At 42.4% G+C, this 18,173-nt stretch overlaps 1 protein-coding gene across 1 annotated transcript in view; it reads left to right on the top strand.

Moving 5' to 3' along the window:
• Positions 1–210: 210 nt before the first annotated feature.
• Positions 211–18,173, top strand: part of YIPF4 (Yip1 domain family member 4) — a 41,450-nt gene continuing 23,487 nt past the window's right edge. The window contains exons 1-4 of the mRNA XM_088474516.1: positions 211–445; positions 12,748–12,901; positions 16,748–16,919; positions 17,960–18,037. Of these exons, the coding sequence (XP_088330642.1) occupies positions 364–445; positions 12,748–12,901; positions 16,748–16,919; positions 17,960–18,037 (486 nt within the window). The 5' untranslated portion in view covers positions 211–363. The remainder of the gene's footprint in view (positions 446–12,747; positions 12,902–16,747; positions 16,920–17,959; positions 18,038–18,173) is intronic.

Genomic DNA, 18,173 nt, shown 5'->3' with positions numbered 1-18,173 from the left:
CCTGAGTGGTCGGAGTAAAACAACATTCTCATCTTCCATGGTTGCTATTATGAAACTTTTTTTCACCAATAAAACTTTATCAGCAATATGAGAAAACAACACAATCCGAGCTGTAAAGGTAAACTCCAGAACCCGGATGACAGCCGTCCGCTTACGCTGCGTGGCGAAGAGGGCGGAGTCAGTATTTACAGAAACCACTCTGCTCTCACGCTTGCTGCTCCCTGAGCTGTGACGTCACACAACAAGGCGGGGCCACGTCCATGACGTCAGTGTGTACTGCCTCCCCACGTAGAAAGTTTGGAGCTTGCCTGAGACGTCACCGCCGACAGCAACATCCTCACCGCAGGCAGCAGCAGCAGGAGGATGCAGCCGCCGGGCCCGACTGTTCACCCGCATAGTAACAACCCCGGGGACTTCACCTTCGTGTCTTCTACCGAGGGGAACGGTGAGGCCTAGTCTGGGAGCGGGCGTCTCTGACACCTATGTGGCGTCATCACACGTTACTGTCCCCATAGGAGGGCTCTGTATGTCATCTGCTGGGCCCAACATACGTCATTGCCCATAGTAGTGGGCTCTTGGGAAGGGGCTGGTAGTGACAGCTAAGGGTAGTGAATGCCTGTGTGTGTGGCACATTATTAGGATGTCTGTGGGGCACTTGCTGCTGTGTAAAGGTGGTATAATTACCGTTTGGTAACACTTGTATAGCGCCAGCATACAGTATTCCATTGTCCTTTAACTAGACCCTGAATGGGGGTTTACTATGTAGCATAGTGGTAACAGTCACACATAATGTGTTTTGTGTTACTGATCACTAATATTGTGTATGGTTTGCTTGAAGTGGACTTATTTTATGTAATGGTGTAGTAAATGGTGGACAGACATTGGAATTTAGTATAAAGCCAACAGAACACGGGGGTGTATTTACTAAAGTGAGAGTTTTTAGAAGTGGAGATGTTGCCCATAGCAACCAATCGGATGCTACTTAACATTTAACTAGCACCTTCTAGAAGATAGTAGCTAGAATCTGATTGGTTGCTATTGGCAACAACTCCACTTTAGTAAATATACCCCAGGGTTTCTTCTCTGTACTGTTCACGAGTCCTTGTTTTTGAATATTAATTAAGGGAAGTGTGTCTGTATTGTATCGGTAACACATTTGTTGGATTGCTGTGTATAGATGTGTCGTCATTCACCAGACGTTTGGCGAGAACTTGGTTGCTTCGCCACGGATAGCGATTTTATATTTTTTCTTCTATTTTTGCCTTATTCGTATTGTAGCTTAACACAAAGTTGTTCATAGTGTACCAGGCACGTGAGACTAGTACTTTTGTCACAAAGGAATTGGTATAAAGTCGAAGATTAAGCATAACTATACGTGGCACAAGGCATGGCACGATCGCTTGCTTTTGGATCTGTTTATTTAAAGTTTTTTTTTTTACTCAGATTAACAGTTCAGAAGTACATGAAATGCTATGTACATTGTACTTTTGTCGCTGATATGAATAAGTTGTATATTTTAACCTCTCTGGCAGGAAGCTTGGCTAGGCTAAAGCTGGGTACACACTGGCCGACATATCGGCAGTTCAATTGAACGGCTGATATATCGTGTGTGCGTCGCCCATTGTGTACAGAAGATATTATCTGTGAATGACACAGTTCACAGAAATATAGTGTCGACTGTGCAGCATGGCCGATACATCTACAGATCTATTAGCTCATCATGTTGTGTGTGTATGGGTGGTCAGCCACGCTCCCGTACACTTGCTGCAGAGGCTGCCGGTGACTGACCACAACTGGGTAGGCATTTACATGTAAATGCCTGCCCAGTTGTGATGTCAGGCACGACACATCAGACCGACAATTGGCAAGTGTGTGTGTGCACTTGCCAATCGTCAGAACAGTGGATCGCCTTAAGTTGCAAACTCCATGTATGTGACCCATCTGCATTATGTTGACGCTATATAGATTAAGATAAGATTAATAAAGGAGGGATTCTGAAATGTCTCCTAATTGCCATATATAACAATTACCTGCAGTAAGTGTGTGTTTGACTTTGAAGTTTGTCATGTGGAGAGCAAACTTTTTTTTTGGTTTAAAAACTTGATGAGAGCCAGATTTCACATACTGTAATGGTCTGCGCTGTGATCAAGGTTTTTTTTCTTTAAATTCAGTTGTATCTGATGTGCCGCTGCACAGATATTGCAAGAAAAATGAAAAGAAAACATTTTCATCATCCTATATAATTTTTTGGAAGTGTATGGTATATTCAAACTATTTGAATATAAGAAAACAAATGTGTGTCTATGTATGTATATTTTATATATGTGTCTAATATTTCTTCATGCTTGTGTTCTATTTTAGGGGTCAATCCTATTCCATGCGAAGGGTGCGATTTGCAGTTGAAACGGCGTTAAAATGCCAGCACCGCACCTCACACCCTTTGTGGCCCACTCTGAGCCTGAATTTGCTTAATTTTGCTTGGAGCCGTATGAGGCTGGGAGCACTTTTAGGCGACTTCGGGCTGCCGTCAAGCGCAGCCTTTGTCGCGATGATTTGCACCTGCAAGTACATGGTGTGCAATAGGGTTGACCCCTTAGGCTTTTTACCACTGCATTACTGTTATTTCAAGGAATGTAGTAGCGAATGAAATTTTATTATTATCCTTTATATGATGCCACAAGTGTTCTGCAGCGCCTAACAAAGTACATAAACAAATAAGTGAGCAAGAAAACAGTGACTTACCGTACAATGCAGGGCAAGGACATGGTTGGTACACATTGCTGCAATAGTGATGATCATAACACTCAAATTAAGCAGCAGGGAGTCAGCAATCAAGTGTTAGATGGCCTTGTGGGGAGTAAGGAGTAGGAGAAAGTAGAAGTAGAAGCACATGAGGGAAGAGGGCCCTGCTTGTGAGAGCTAACATTCTAAATTTTAGAGCACAGTGCTGATTTGTCTGTTTACAAACTTTTGTGTGATATCCCAGAAGTTTGTGCATGCAGAAAGCATCATTTTTGTTTTTTGTTGCATACTTTTTTCACACAGTCTACATGAAAAAACCCCCACTATTAACGGATTCTTTACACATAAATATGTTAATGTATAACTATTTTAGTTATGAAGAGAAGAGCTGGATATTAATTTTTACCAGATTGATTGACTGCACTAAAAAAACAAAAAGTGCTTTTGAACAAAGGAATTGGTACTGAATTACTTATTTTCTGTAACTGGCACCTGCCCATAGCTTCTGTTGGTATTAAATTAATTCTTGACCACAAGTGCTTTTGTTCAGTGTACTGATGTCCCCATGGGACCTGTTGTTGCCTTTAATGTAAGAAAGTTTGGTGTGAAGGAGTCTGGATGTAGTTTATGGAGAATACTGGTTAGTATACTGTTTACAGTGAGTTATGTAAAGTCACTAGTGCTCATATTCTATAGGAGTGCCATCTGCTGTATTGTTGGACTCAAAGGATATTGTTGAGGCACATGCAGTTGCGCATACATCCCAACTGGCCTGATTTTGGCACGACTGTCCGGTTTTGCAGACTTTGAAATAGGCAGATTTTCACCTAAAAGTGGAAGTTTATTTTGTTTTGATTCCATTTGTCTAAATGTTGGGCGGTATCGCTTGTCACATACGCTCTGTTATGACCAGGACACCATCATTGTGGATTTTTTATGTTCATGTGCTGTATGTTCACTCATGTGTTTAAGTTTACTCCCAAACACTAAGATCATACTGGTATGTTCATGTTTGTTCAAGCTACAGTTTAAACTATTTGCTTCACCGGATTAAAACATTTCTCTATAAAGAGCCGTGTAATATGTTTGCGCTCTATAAATAAAGGCTAATAAATAGTACATGAGGTTACCTATGCTGCTCTCCTGGAAGCAAAGGCTGTTATGTGGAGTCACTAACACTGGTATACACCTGGAGGAACCTAGGTTCACAGTGGCTCCTCTATTTCTGATGTATTTGTCCAATGTTTTCCTTCGAAAATATTTTTCTATTGCCTTTGTCCAATCTCCATGGTGTTGCAATAATGTAGGGCTAAATTTCAGAAGTATTAAATATACATTACCAATATTTTATACAGTACCAATATTAACATTTTCCAATGTGTCACTTGCTTGTTATGTTTTCTGTATTGGTTATGGCATTCAAATAATAATAATTCATCCAACCAAACTAGTATATGATGAACAACAATCCACTTTAAGTTAATTTTGTCACAAATGGTGTCTGCGAGTTACCTGTCTCAGGTGGTGATCGGGATTCAACGGAGACCGGCATTACTGGAACCACAGATGACGTAAATGGCTCTATTTGCAAGATTTGTGTAGCAGTGAAAACTGCCTTTGATGGTAGATGACAGGAACGTGGAGGTACCGGACTGGGACCGGCAGGAAGACTTGTTGAGTTGAACTGATGAACTAGGAACTTGACTCTGGACTGGAACAACGTGGATAAAACTGATATGACAGGAACTTGACTCTGGACTGGAATAACGAGACAATGGCTGAAGGGAAATCAGGTAATGTTGAGACGAGGGTTAAACAGGGTGATCCGGAAATGCTGTGACAAAGGTTGGAACTCAGGTGCAGGCTGGATAGGATAATTGGGAATTACAGGTTCAGGAAGGAATGGTTAGGTTTGGGATTTAGGTTCAGGGAGGGAGTGGGTAGGTAGAAGGAACAGGAGTTGATCCACAGGAGGAAGCACGATGCAAGTTTGCAGGGTGCCAGGGACCAACCAGGAGTAGGGCTACAAGAGCACAGGGCTAAGGTCAGGAGCACAGGAACTCGCTATAGCTGATGCTAGCAGGTCCTCATAATTGCTGTAGCAGGTTTTCTGGATTGCAACAGGGTTGCTGTAGCAGGTTTTCTGGATTGCACCAGGGGTTGCTGTTAGCAGGAATCGGGGATACACTAGAACACAGAACAGCACGAACCATACACCACGGAAGTAACGAGGTGTTCAGGCCCAGAATGCTATCAGGGGAGGCTATATATACCCTGGGTCTGGCTGCAATTGGTGGATATGGACAGGTGGTCTGGCAGTAGCATTCTGAGTGGTGGAAAGCACAACATGCAGAGGGAGTATTCATCTCTGCAGCACTGAGTCAGAACTACACCTGTGATTCCAATCAGGGCTAGCAGTGTTTACGGACAGGAAAGGACCCAGGTGAAATAATCACTGTGGAAGGAATGCAGGGAGAAGTGCTGCAGCCAGCATGATCAGAGCACATACAAGTCCATGGAGACAGTTGGCAAGGGTAAGTCTACAGGCAAAAGGTGCAAACTAGACAGATTCGTGACAAATTTTGTTATAGTCCATTGTTTACTTTACGTAGATTTACACTGAAGTGCCAAAATTCATCGGATAGCAATATGTAAAGGTAATGGTATGTGGTGCCGCTGCACTGTGACGTATTGCGAATGCCCAGACCTACTAAATTTGTAATCTGACATCTCTTGAGTCAGTTTGAACACCGGCTAGGGTGCTCATGGCAAGGCAACGTGAATTATCGGAGTTTGAACTAGGAATGATAGTGGGTGCTTGATGGATGTGACATTTCATTTCCAAAGTTGTGCGGACATTCAGCATTCCTCGATCTACGGTGTTACGTGTGTACTGGGAATACTTCTTGGAAGGCATTACCACCCTCCGTGGACAGCACAGTGGCCAACCACGGGTAATTAATGATCATGACCAGCGGTGTCTGGCCAGAATTGTGGTAATAGACAAGCTCAAATCACATCCACATTCAATGCAGGAGGTACTAGATCCATATCCAGCAGGTCAGTGCACCATTCTTTAGCTTCCATGGGATATGAGAGCAGAAGACCTACCAGAGTGCCCTTGTTGACACTACGACACCAGACACAGCGCCTCACCGGGACTCGTGATGCTGCTAATTGGACCGTGGAGGACTGGCAAAGTGTTGTGGTCTAATGAGTCATGGTGCCAGTTGTTTTGGGTGGTAGGGTTTGGCGCAGACCCGATGAGGCCATGGACCCCAGTTGTCAACAAGGCAACATGCAGGCTGGTGGTAGCTCTATAATGGTGTGGGGTGTGTTCACGTGGCATGGGTTGGGTCCGCTAGTCCGTCTGAACATGTCATTGACCGGAAACCACTATGCTGCATTGCTTGATGAGCATTTGCAGCCCTTCATGTACCTCCACAACGATGGAATATTCCAGCAGGATAATGCTCCTAGTCATTGTTCCCAAGTTGTCCCGAATTGGTTCGAGGAGCATTCTGAAGAGTTCGGACGAATGGTGTGGCCACCACGTTTTCCCGACATGAACCCAATCGAGCATTTATGGGATGTGGTGGATAAGTCCATGCACACCCAAGATCCTGCAACTACAAATATCAGGGAGCTGTGGAAAGCTATTTAGATGGCATGGGTCAACATCTCTCCAGAGGTCGTCCGTCCACTTGTGGAATAGATGCCATGTCGAGTTCCTGAACTTTGCCGGGCTACGGTGGGTCCTACATGATATTTGGCATCTATTTTGGCACTTCAGTGTACAAGAGTTTGAAAGCTTGTTCACAAATCTGGCAGAAGATGTATGTTTTAGAAGCCCTGGCTTCAGATTGCTCATATTCTCCCAAATTTTAAGAAAAAAAACTTGTGTTGGCAACTGTCACCAGTATAGAGCACTAGCAGAATCTGAGTAACAACTGAACTGATCAGGACACCACCAGTTAAGGGGCATTTATTTTTGTTTATAAATAACAGCATTTATGCAACACTAGTATGCTCTGACTTTAAGGATACTTTCAAAGTATACAGCCAGTTCCTCTGATTAACTGTAGCAAAATGCCATTTGTTTGCTAAAAGAGAGTGATGTATAGTAAACTTTTTGAAGACCCACGTTTATCAATATTTTGAAAAACTGGGGGCAAGGGGGGTAGTAGGCCAGCTCATTTCTATTTTGTTGTAGAGTTCCTGCTAGGCTTTTTTTTTATATTTAGCAGGGTGCGGCACCCTACAGAAGAAAAGCGCACCACCATATTAAAGAGCACTATGAGGTGTTGGGCTGTGGTTTAGTCAGGGAAGCACTGGCACAATGCTTTCTTGATCTTCAGTCCTGTCTGCAAGCAGCACAGTAAGCACCTCCTTTGCGCCATGGGAATGTCTTACCTGAGAAGAGCTCTATGCAATTTGGGAAAGAAAGAGTATCCCAAGCGCTTTTGAAAAAGCCCCCAAGTAGCAGTGCGAAACGCGTCAGCCCGGGATATTGGACCCGATTTGATACCCTTGGTTACCTGCATACATCTATGGAGACCCAGAGAGACGGACGCTGTATTGTGCAGCTGCATGTAGCTACGATATTTAGGTTGAGGCTGGGATATAGACGCGATCTACGGGACTCTGTGCATTTGAAAGGTAGTCGCGGTCCCTATATCTCCTGCTGGAGCAGTGCCTCCCTTCACTATATTTATGTCCGCTCCGTGCGGTTACTACAAGTGACACATACAGCTGCTGCTAGTTATCTCCTGCCGGAGAAGTGATTTTACTGCACATCCTCCATGTCTTTTTTTTTACTTATAAATGCAAGAGGTTTTCTCTGGAACAATTAAATACTTTGTATAAATATACATGGTATACTAGTGATGAACAACGAATGAAAATGGGACTTGAGATATATTGCAAGTGTGGACTTTAACCATTGATTATCTTTTAAACTGGTATATACCGGATCATTCAGGATCCACCTCCTCTAGATACATCAAGAGTACAAATTCTTTACCTCATACAACATATGAATTTTTGTACAATATTGCCATCTATTTGATATATTGATGTTTTTTTTATTATATTCCTTTACCGGTCAAATTGATTATTTAGGATATAAAATATATGTTTGATTAAGTATAAAATGATTTTGTAAAAACAATTTTTCTGTCATGTTTGCTCTCTTTATATTTAATTAGCGCAGAGGTTGAGTTGTATGAAATTCGAGCTCAGGATTCTGCTGAGCCATGGCCACTCCTCCTTCAGTGTGTCAAAGCTAAAGCTGGCCATACACTCTACAATTATCGGGGCGATCCGCCTGATAGCGGCGGATCGCCCCGATAATTGTAGCGTATGGGGGGGGGCGACCGAGAGTTAAATATTGCTCAGTCGGGCGTGCCGGATTGTCCAGCATGCCCGTCCGATGCGATATTTACTGGTAAACTGTCGGCCGCATCGGGCAGTGTATGCCCAGCCGTGGCCGATAGACATTTCCTGTGTTCCTTCAAGGAACAGGGAAATGTCTCCTCCCCCGGGGGCGGAGCGCAGATGTCGGGCTGATACTGTGAGAGAAATCTCAGTGTATGCCGGCAACATCTGCGGCTGGCAGGCTGCCAGATAAAATGTCTGTCGGTCTGAGACATTTTATCTGGCCGTGTATGCCCAGCATAAGGCATGTGTGTCTCTGACTGCACCTGAGACCCTGTGTCACTGCATAGCTCTGATTGGGCTAGCCTAAGTGCCTTCTCTCCTGTTCTCCACAGCCACAATGCAGAGCTGGATTGTAACACCTAGCCGCTGGTGGTTTTGCCCTTTATCAGTGCTCCCTGCGCCTGAAATCTGCACTTCCCCCTCTGACGCTCAGTATTTTTTTTTTTCCCGCTCTACTGGCATGCACACCATACCTGAGCTACTCTCCAATCAGGCACTGTTTTATTGTGTACATTGTACCATACCAGTTCCTGCCTGTACGTATCCAACTAATCGAAGGGGTCTGTGGGTGGTCTGAGGTACATAGATGGTGTATTTGGTGTGGCCTATGGGGCATTTGGTTATGGAGGGGTGGTTTGAGGGTCATTGTTGAGCTATGTGGAGTGGTTTGAGGGGAACCAAGTGGGAAATGAGGGGTGTTAACATAATAAGTTTAAATATTACATATATATAATACTAAGTTTTAGTGCCCATAATATGCCACATAGCTATAGCATTGTCGTGTTCTGCTCAGTGCTAGAACAATATATCGTCCGATACATTGTATATTGTGTACTCTGGTTTAGTCTCTGTAAGCTGCATCTCTCAGATCAAGTGCCTGGTACGATGCATTTACCGCACACGTAAACCTCAGGAAGGTGTGAGCAGAAATCCAAGTTAAGGGTTAGTCACTTGTAATTGAATAGCTCTGGGCGCTACCCAGAAGCTACATTCCCACAGTGATAATTGAATCAACCCCAAAGCCATTGTAAAGATGTGTTTCCAACTTTGACTACAATTTGGAGAAAGACAAAAATGGCTTGGTGTACAGGAAATTCACTGGTCTGCCCAGAACCCGTCGGACACCTTTGAAATTAATTTAAATGCAGGTCAAGCGCCTGACTTAATTGTCCAACATCAGTGCCCGGCCTCACTAATGCTATTGTGGCTAAATAGTTGCAAGTTCCGCAGTCATCTTCCAAAATTTAGAAGTAAACCTTTTCAGAAGAGTGGAGGCTATTACAGCAGCAAAGTGGTGACCAGATCTATGTAAATAGCCATGGTTTTGGAACGAGATATTCAACAAGTGCATATGGATGTGATTTTCACATGTTTTGGACAGTGGTGTATGTATATAATGTATTGTAGACCATGTGAAACATACTTTTAAACTAAAGGCTTCAGCTTTAAATGATTCAAATTAATTTCTTAGACCGATATCACTAGTAAAGATAATGACTTTATGGTTTTTAGTTTAAACTTTAGATGTGGGGAATGTTGAACCACAATGATTTCAAAGGTACACATAGTAAATTGGTGCCTTTGTAAGTTAATTTGCTCGTAAATGTCTCATGCCATTCAGTTGTGTTATAAAGTAGGTTCTACATCTCCCTTTTTGATAGAAACCCATCTTTAATGGATGTGTAGTAGTCTATGATGTGGCAAGAACTAAATTTAACAAAACTAAACAGTCCATCATTACATTAAGAAATAAAGGTCAGTTTGGAAAATTGCAACTGAATGTTTCTTTAACTGCAGTGTCAAAAACAATAAAGTGCTATAATGAAACAGGCCCCTACATGGATTGCATAGGAAAGGGTGAGTTTTAGTCATCAGACTCAGAATTGCCTTTTAATAGCCCCTCCGAGTAGAGATTAAAATAAATATTCCAGTGTGTTCAAGGAGCAGATACATTTCAACGTCAGCTGGTCAGAGGAGACTGAGGGGGTCATTCATACCTGGTCGCAAGCACCGATGTGCTCGCAGCCGTGTCGATGGGTAGCCCTGCGTACACGCAGCGGCCGCACTGCGCGTGCGCAAGCCCCGGAGCGAGGGAGAAACTCTCGCTCCGGAGCTCACTACAAAAGGGGCGGCTGTCGATGTTTATCAACAGCTCGCCCCTTTTTGTAGGCGGGCCGGGGGGGTGGTTTTGGAAAACTGAGGCGTTCCTTAACTAACACCTACTGTTTTGTGGGCGGCCACACTGACACCAGTGATGTCAGTGGGGAGCTTCCTGCTCCATCAGAGCAGAAAGCTCACTGGGGCCTGCGAGTGCCCAGACCCAACCTTAGGGTCTGGTCGCGATGGTGATCACCATCGCAACCGTCACCCTGGTCGCTAGCTAAGCTGTGGGTGGTAACCCACAGCTTAGCTTGCGACAAGGAGGCCGCACCAAAAACAAGAAGCGCCCGCCCTCATTCAGAGAGAGCAATCTCCTCTGAATGAGGTCCTGAGTGACTAAAGGTGCCCATCCACTTGCCGATAATACTGAGCGATTGCACGATTGCGACATCATAATCGTGCAATCGCTCAGTTATCGGCTGCAAATCGGGCATTTAAATGTCTAAAACGACCAGCGAGGCGCGCGCCCACTGCTTGTTTCCAACATCTATCATCGCCCGAACATGACGGTTAACCTGACGACCGTCGTCAGATTGCCCATGTTAGGGGGATGATTAATGTGCATACACTGGAAGTTCAGTGTATGCATTTGACCCCTAGGGAGACGACGGCACGATTACGATGTCGTAATCATGCCGTCGTCCACGCATCTACAAGTGGATGGGCACCTTAGGCCTCCATGGTAGAATTGCTGCAAAGAAATCACTACTGAAGGGAAGTAATAAGAAACTTGCTTGGGTCAAGGAACACAGGCAGTGGACTTCAGACCAGTACAAATCTGTCCTTTTTAGGGCCGTATTCAATTTGAGGCAAAAAATCAGTTTTCGCGTGTTTTTGGCAGAAGCTTTTCGCCGATGACGTCATTTTTCGTCTGTTTTGAGTTTACTCCGTATTCAATTTGAAAGACTTTCGGACTAGGCGGAAAGTCAATGCAATGTAATAGGCGGAAAAGTTTCGCCTATGAATAGAAGGTGGAAAAAAGTGCAGAATTGGGGTTTTGCAATGCAACGTCGCTGGAAACCCCATGCAGCCTTCAGACAGTCCCCCAAAGGTAAACTGCGTCAAGAAACACTTAAGGACACCCCAAAAAAATCACTTTGAATTTGGGGGCAAAAAAAAAAAAAAAAATCCTTGAGGGACAAAGATCAAAACTAGCGAACTTGACTCTGGGGGGATCCCCAAGTATGACCCATGTGTTTTTTACATTGCTAGAGCTTGCGGCAGGTGGATTTTTCACGTTTTTTTCAACTTAACTTTAGCAACTTTAAAATATGCTGACCCCCATTTTCAAGTACCCCAAATTTGCTTGCATAAGTTATTTTCTGCAAAAAAACCTCCAGAATACTATTCTGAGCCACTTAAAAAAATGCTATTTAGCAGCTATTGAGCCCATTTAAAAACACCAAGTACCTTCAGCAAGCCAAATCAGGGGGTACCATGGGGAACCCCCATGTCAGATCATCTTTTGGGGGGGTGTCAGGCTGATTTCCCCAAATCTGACATAACTTTCCGCTTGTTTAAGTTTCGCCGGGTCCCGTTTTCGCGTACTTTTAAATTGAATATGGGGTAAAGCAGGCACGCGCGCGATACTTTTTCGCCTACAAAACACGTGATCTAGGCGAAAAGTCTGGGAGGCGGAAAAGTATTGCTGGTCTGCTCAAATTGAATACGGCTCTTAGTCTGATGAGTAACTTTGTGTGGACACAGAAGTTGAGCAGATGATGTTCCCGCCATGAAGTGTTGGGGTTCTTTTGGTGACACTGTCGCTTTTATTTAGAATTAAAGGCACACTGACCTAGCATGGCTACCATCGCATTCTGCAGCAACACGCCATCCAATCTGGTTTGCACTTAGCGAGGCCATTGCCCCCTACCCACAAATAGGGCAAAAACCCAAAGCGCATCTGTAGGCTGTGAAAAAAATATTTCACAAAGAAGGAAAGTGATGGCGTGCTGAATCAGAGTGATGGAAAAGCAGCCAACAAGTGCTCGGTCTGTGTATGTGTGTATGTATGTATGTATGTATGTATGTATGTATATATAGATAGATAGATAGATAAATTTATCTATCTATCTCTCTATCTATCTCTCTATCTATCTCCTTAAAGACTGCTGGAAGAGCATCTCAGGTGGCTACCTCCATGAGTTTGGTTCAGAGGACACCTAGCATGCTGTTTTCAGGGCAATGGGTGGCCAGCTTTGAAAAAAAATCTAATTGTATTTTGTAGTTTTGATTTGTATCACTGCATAATTCCATTTGTTTCATGCTTGCATGACTTTTACTAATATTCTAAAATGTGAAAAACAGTAAATGGTGTGGTTTTTTTTTTTTTTTTTTTTTTTTTTACTTGTTCAGTGAACTAAAGTTTTTAGGTTCTCACCTTTTTTCATTTGTTTTTATCCATAGATCTTAGTGGCTCTATAGCGGCTCCAGATGTGAAATTAAATCTTGGTGGAGACTTTACGAAAGAATCAACAGCCACCACGTTTCTTCGTCAGAGAGGTTATGGATGGCTGCTAGAAGTAGAAGAAAATGATCCTGAAGACAATAAACCTCTTTTGTAAGTGTTTTCTCAGTCTATAATGCTTTGGCATTTAGCTATGGATTAATGGATTAAAAATATTATGCCAGCTGTGTGCATTAGGCATGCTAGATACATATGAGACTTGTCTGTTTGCATGGAATTTTCTGATCTGTAATTGGCTTAATATTGGCCTTGTTTTTGGGTTTGCACATTACTGCAATATCGACACAAGTGGTAGCTGCCACAATATCGCTGCATAAGTGGGCAGCTTTAGCACGGTCTAGGTTAACAGTGGGCAGTTATACAGAACATTTATTTGGAACTTATATGCACTGAAAAAATGCATTGTGATTTATGTTTATTGGAACAAATATGCAGAACTATGCACTGCCTGTTAGTCTGATGTTTTGTGTAATGTTAATTCCAAGAGCCAAAGTACTCGTAACAGAAGCACTCAGTTGAATAACTAGATAAAAAATAAACTTAATGGACGGAATTCAATTCTTTCCAGCCCCTATCGCGCCCGACGGAGCTATTCAATTCTTGCTCCTGTCGGGCACGATGAGCTGCCAGCGCTACATTTCAGCTCGCAGCCCCTGGGGATGAGAGCTGCAATGTGCGAAAAGTGACATGTTTGGGCGCCCAAACATCACTTTTCGCGATCGCACCCAGCACTTTGGTCGGGTTTAGCTGCTTTACGCGGCTAAACCTGACCTCTATGGGCGCGATCAGCATGAAAATCTTGGACAATTGTATAGCTGCCCGCGATATCCTGTCACTTTAGACGGGAGATTCGGGCCGCGAAAACAATTGAATTCCGCCCAATAAATTAAAAAGTTCTGACCAACACAAAAACCACGAATGTAAACATACACACTGACCGATAAATATATAACATTTTCAGTATATAGGGCCTGATCCAGCATGGATCGCAATTGTAGCCGCATATGCAGATCGTCCGATTGCTGTGTTCTGTGCATTTACCGCACTGTGCATGTGCTGTGATCGCATTGATTACGCACGCAGTCTGGAATCCATCGCAGTGTGTGTGACAGGCTGTGAGCGTTTGGGGGTGGTGACGAGGTAGTGGTTGCAGAAATGCAGGCGTGCCTGTATGTTTGAATGCCCCCCCCAGAAAGGGGGTGTCCTTCAGCACACTTATTTGTACCTGCAACAATACTTTGAAATCACATGGTAATAGAAATTCAGAGATTTGTTGCCTATATTTTGCAAATACATGGTAAGCCACCAGGCCAATTTCACAGGTCAGACCTGCTGTAATTGTGTGTAACTGGACGATGTTACCGATGTATGCGCAGGACTGCAAGGTTTTCTGGACGTGAGAAAGCAGTAGTGGGCGTCTCTATGCTGGCTAAGCGGTGGCAGACATTAGCATATTATTGCAGCTTCATTGCGTGCAATTACGCATCTGCGATCGCAGTTGCGATCCATACCGAATCAGGCCTATAGTCCGGAGATGATAGAGCAGTGTTTCCCAACCTCTGTCCTCAAGGCACACTAACAGTCCAGGTTTTAGTGTTATCCATGATTGAGCACAGTCGGTTAAATCAAAATAACTAAGGTACTAATTAACACAACTGTGCTCAAGTATGGTTATCCTTAAAATCTGGACTATTAGTGTGCCTTGAGGACCGTGGTTGACAACCCCTGTAGTAGAGGGAGGATTGGATTACCCTGGAAGTGTAAAATAAGGATTTGCACAGCGCAGTAGTTGGTGTCCATCAGGACATCTGGCCCTACAAAGGGCATAATAGGTGAACTGGTAGAAAGATGAAACTAAAATTAAGATTCTGTACAGCTGGTAGAATTTTATTTTTTAAATGATTCAGTTAATGGAAGCAAGTGGGCTGTACTATGGAGCGCAGTTTAAAAGCATTTTAGTCTGCATGGTATCCTTGTTTAAAAACTTTTGACATCTGGTGTTGCTATAATAATTTCTGGGATACAAAGAATAGATGTTAAAAGGACTTTATTAAATATCGTGTAATGATCAAGGGTTTATAGTTAATAAGTTGTGTTATAAATGTCTACAGATAGCACTGTTTAAACACACTCAGAAAAGACCCACCCATTGGCAAGCCCCTTTTACATTACTGTGTCATTTGTGTTACATTCAAAACTTGAACTGGTGGCTAATGCAGCTTTAGGTCTTGCTATCGGCTAATTTGGGTTATAACACATTCCTATATTAAATTGTCTAACAGGACACTACTCTTGCAGCAGCTCTGATCACCAAATTATCACCGTTCTTCAAATACTCAATAACTTTACATTAAAAAGGCTGGGCCTATCTCTAATGCTGGGTACACACTTGTGCGACCGGAAATCGTGTAGAGGTCCAGGGACACCCTGGACATTGCATGTTTGCCAGTGTAGACTGCAGCGATTAATGAAGGCCTGAACGATCACTCGTTCCGTCCTTCATTAACATGCGTGGCACCACATGCATATCATCAGGTTTGATGTGCAGCATATCAAACCTGACTACGTTGAATGCGACCACGGGAGCGTGCATACAACACTGCTCCATATGAAAGAATAACTCTGTAAAAGACACTACCTCACTGTGATGTCAAATTCCAATAACCTGTAGCACAAATGTCAATGTCTCATGTGGCTACTCCTGATTTTGGGTCAATAATTTAATTATTTCCTAAAAGACCTAGTGTGCATGCTCAAATTTTTTGACACTTCTTTCAGATGTTTTACATACCTCGTAATTATCTATACCAGTGGTTCCCAAACTGTGTGCCGTGGCACCCTGGGGTGCCTCAGGGTAGTTGCAGGGGTGCCTCGGCTTGGTGGTCCAGTACCAAATAAAATGATTTTTAGTCAGTGTGATGGGCAAAACCAGTACTAATGACTGCCAATCAAACAATGTGGACAAAAATAAGTGCAGCCCTGTCAACCACCACATAACTGAACCTAAGTGTGACCTATAAGCACAATTTACTTCATTTACATTTTTGCAGAATTTCTCAATAAGAAAACTTTTGGCCCAGGGGTGCCATGGAAAAATACTGATACTCTAGGGCGCCATGATTCAGAAAAGTTTAGGAACCACTGATCTGTACTGTTCTGACATAATCTAGCTGCTAGGGTGGGTTTGATACAAAAGGTCGCCATGGAAAAAGTTACAGTACAAAGATAAACATGGAAATGGTCGACACAGAAAATGTCAACAAATTAAAAAAAAAATTTATTTTATTTTTCTAACCTTAATCTTCACCCTAACCCTAAAAAAAAAATGATAGTTTGTACTGCCGACTTTCTTCCACATTGACCTTTTTGTGTTGATCAAATCATTGTCAACCTTTTTCATGGTCTACCTTTTGTATGGAACCTGCTAGGGTGCATCTTGTCCTATATTGATAATAATATACATATTTTTTTATCTTCTTCTGGACTATGACTAGATAGGCTTTAGGAATTAGGCTTACTTTATATTGTCATAAATGTATGCCTGTGTTGTTTCCCAATGGTTCTTATTTGTAGCAAACTGTGCTGCGTTATGATAAAACATTATGGGCCTGGTTCTGAGTTGGGAGTAAAGCAAAAAGGAGCAAGTAACAAAGCACCTAGACAAATCATGTTCCAATTCAGTGGGTGCAAATACAGGTATTTTTGCATACAGGGTAAATACTGACTGCTTTGCATGTAGCCCACAAATGCTGGGCAGTTTTTGTTTTTATACAGCAATTTAGATTTGAGATTGGACACTGCTCTCGCATCTATATCAGTGCACATTTTAAAGTTGCCCCACCTGCAGTGTAACATAGCACCCCCACCTCAGAATCTTGCCCAATACCGGCGACTGGATTTAAAAAAATAAAAATAAAAATGTTTAATTTATTTTTTTAGGGAGGAGTTGGACATTGATCTTAAGGATATTTACTACAAATTACGCTGTGTTCTGATGCCAATGCCATCCCTTGGGTTCAACAGACAAGTAGTACGAGACAACCCTGACTTCTGGGGACCACTAGCCGTTGTCCTGTTCTTTTCAATGATCTCTCTGTATGGCCAATTCAGAGTAAGAGAATGTTCACGTAAAAAAAAACTTATTGTGTATGTGTAGGCATATCTATAACATCACTAATTCCTAGAATTTTCAAAACCTAATCTCATATGACAGATAAATCTAATAATAATTGCAATTTATTTTCAGTTTTTTGCGTGCCCGCTAGTAATGGGCACCCAACGGAGCAATTCAATTGTTGCTCCGATTGGGCACTAGTGCCGCGGGTGTCTCACTTTTGGAGCCCAAATGTACCTGGTTTAGCCGCGTAAAGCAGATAAATCCATATAGAGTCTTGGTGAGAATGACATTTGGGTGCCCAAAAGCTGGGCTTTTCACAGCTTTGTGCTCACCAGCAGAAATCTGGGCGCCCGCAGCATTTGTGCCTGATTGGAGGATCAACTGAATTGATCTGTCGAGCACCTATTAGAGGCCGTGGGGTAAATTTACTGAGCAGCCCTTTTCAAAGCTACTGCATTTATAGGAGGGGCAATATTACTAAATATAGAACATGCCTGGTTTTGTATTTGGTATTCATTCTTGCTGCTGAAGCTGCAGAAGATTTGGAAAGTGCGCAAATGTATCTCTTTTATGGATAATTCAGTAGCCGCAGAATCTGTAATTGCTTTCTGCATGTAGTCTGTAAACTATGTATTAATCTTAGTTTCTGAATAGATATGTTTTTATTAGTAGGACAATTGTCGCTATACTTTCATACTAAAAGTGCTATATATTGCATGGGATATTTGTGGGCTATTTATATATTCTGTCTTTATTAAATAAGTGACTGAATAGTGCAATTTCTAATAACCTATTTTAATCAGTAATAATCAGTTAATATACTTTCATATATTTAATTTTTCTGCCAATAATAGATAGTAAAAAAAAATATTTGGCGCTGGTATTATTTGCATGTTTTATAGTAAGTAGCCACACTAAATTGCATAGCATATGTACTCTGTAAGAATAGTCTCAAACCCTATTTACCAGATGCGTTTATGTAATACTTCATATGCAGTTAGTAAACTGCTAATGTGTTGCTTTATTTGTGAAAGGTTGTGTCCTGGATCATAACCATTTGGATATTTGGATCATTGACCATCTTCCTACTTGCAAGGGTACTTGGAGGAGATGTAAGTTACTTTTTGTTTTTAATATATATATAATTATATCAGTATATTTTTGTAAATTCGGCAAATTTCACTTTTTCAATTTTTAATTTGAATTTTTTTATACTTCTACATCATAAACTGTTTACCTCCTTGGAAT

The sequence above is a fragment of the Taudactylus pleione genome, unplaced genomic scaffold (assembly GCF_031769625.1).
Source record: "Taudactylus pleione unplaced genomic scaffold, aTauple2 ptg000154l, whole genome shotgun sequence".
Classification (NCBI taxonomy): Eukaryota; Metazoa; Chordata; class Amphibia; order Anura; family Myobatrachidae; genus Taudactylus; species Taudactylus pleione.
This window is presented reverse-complemented; position numbering and strand designations above follow the sequence as displayed.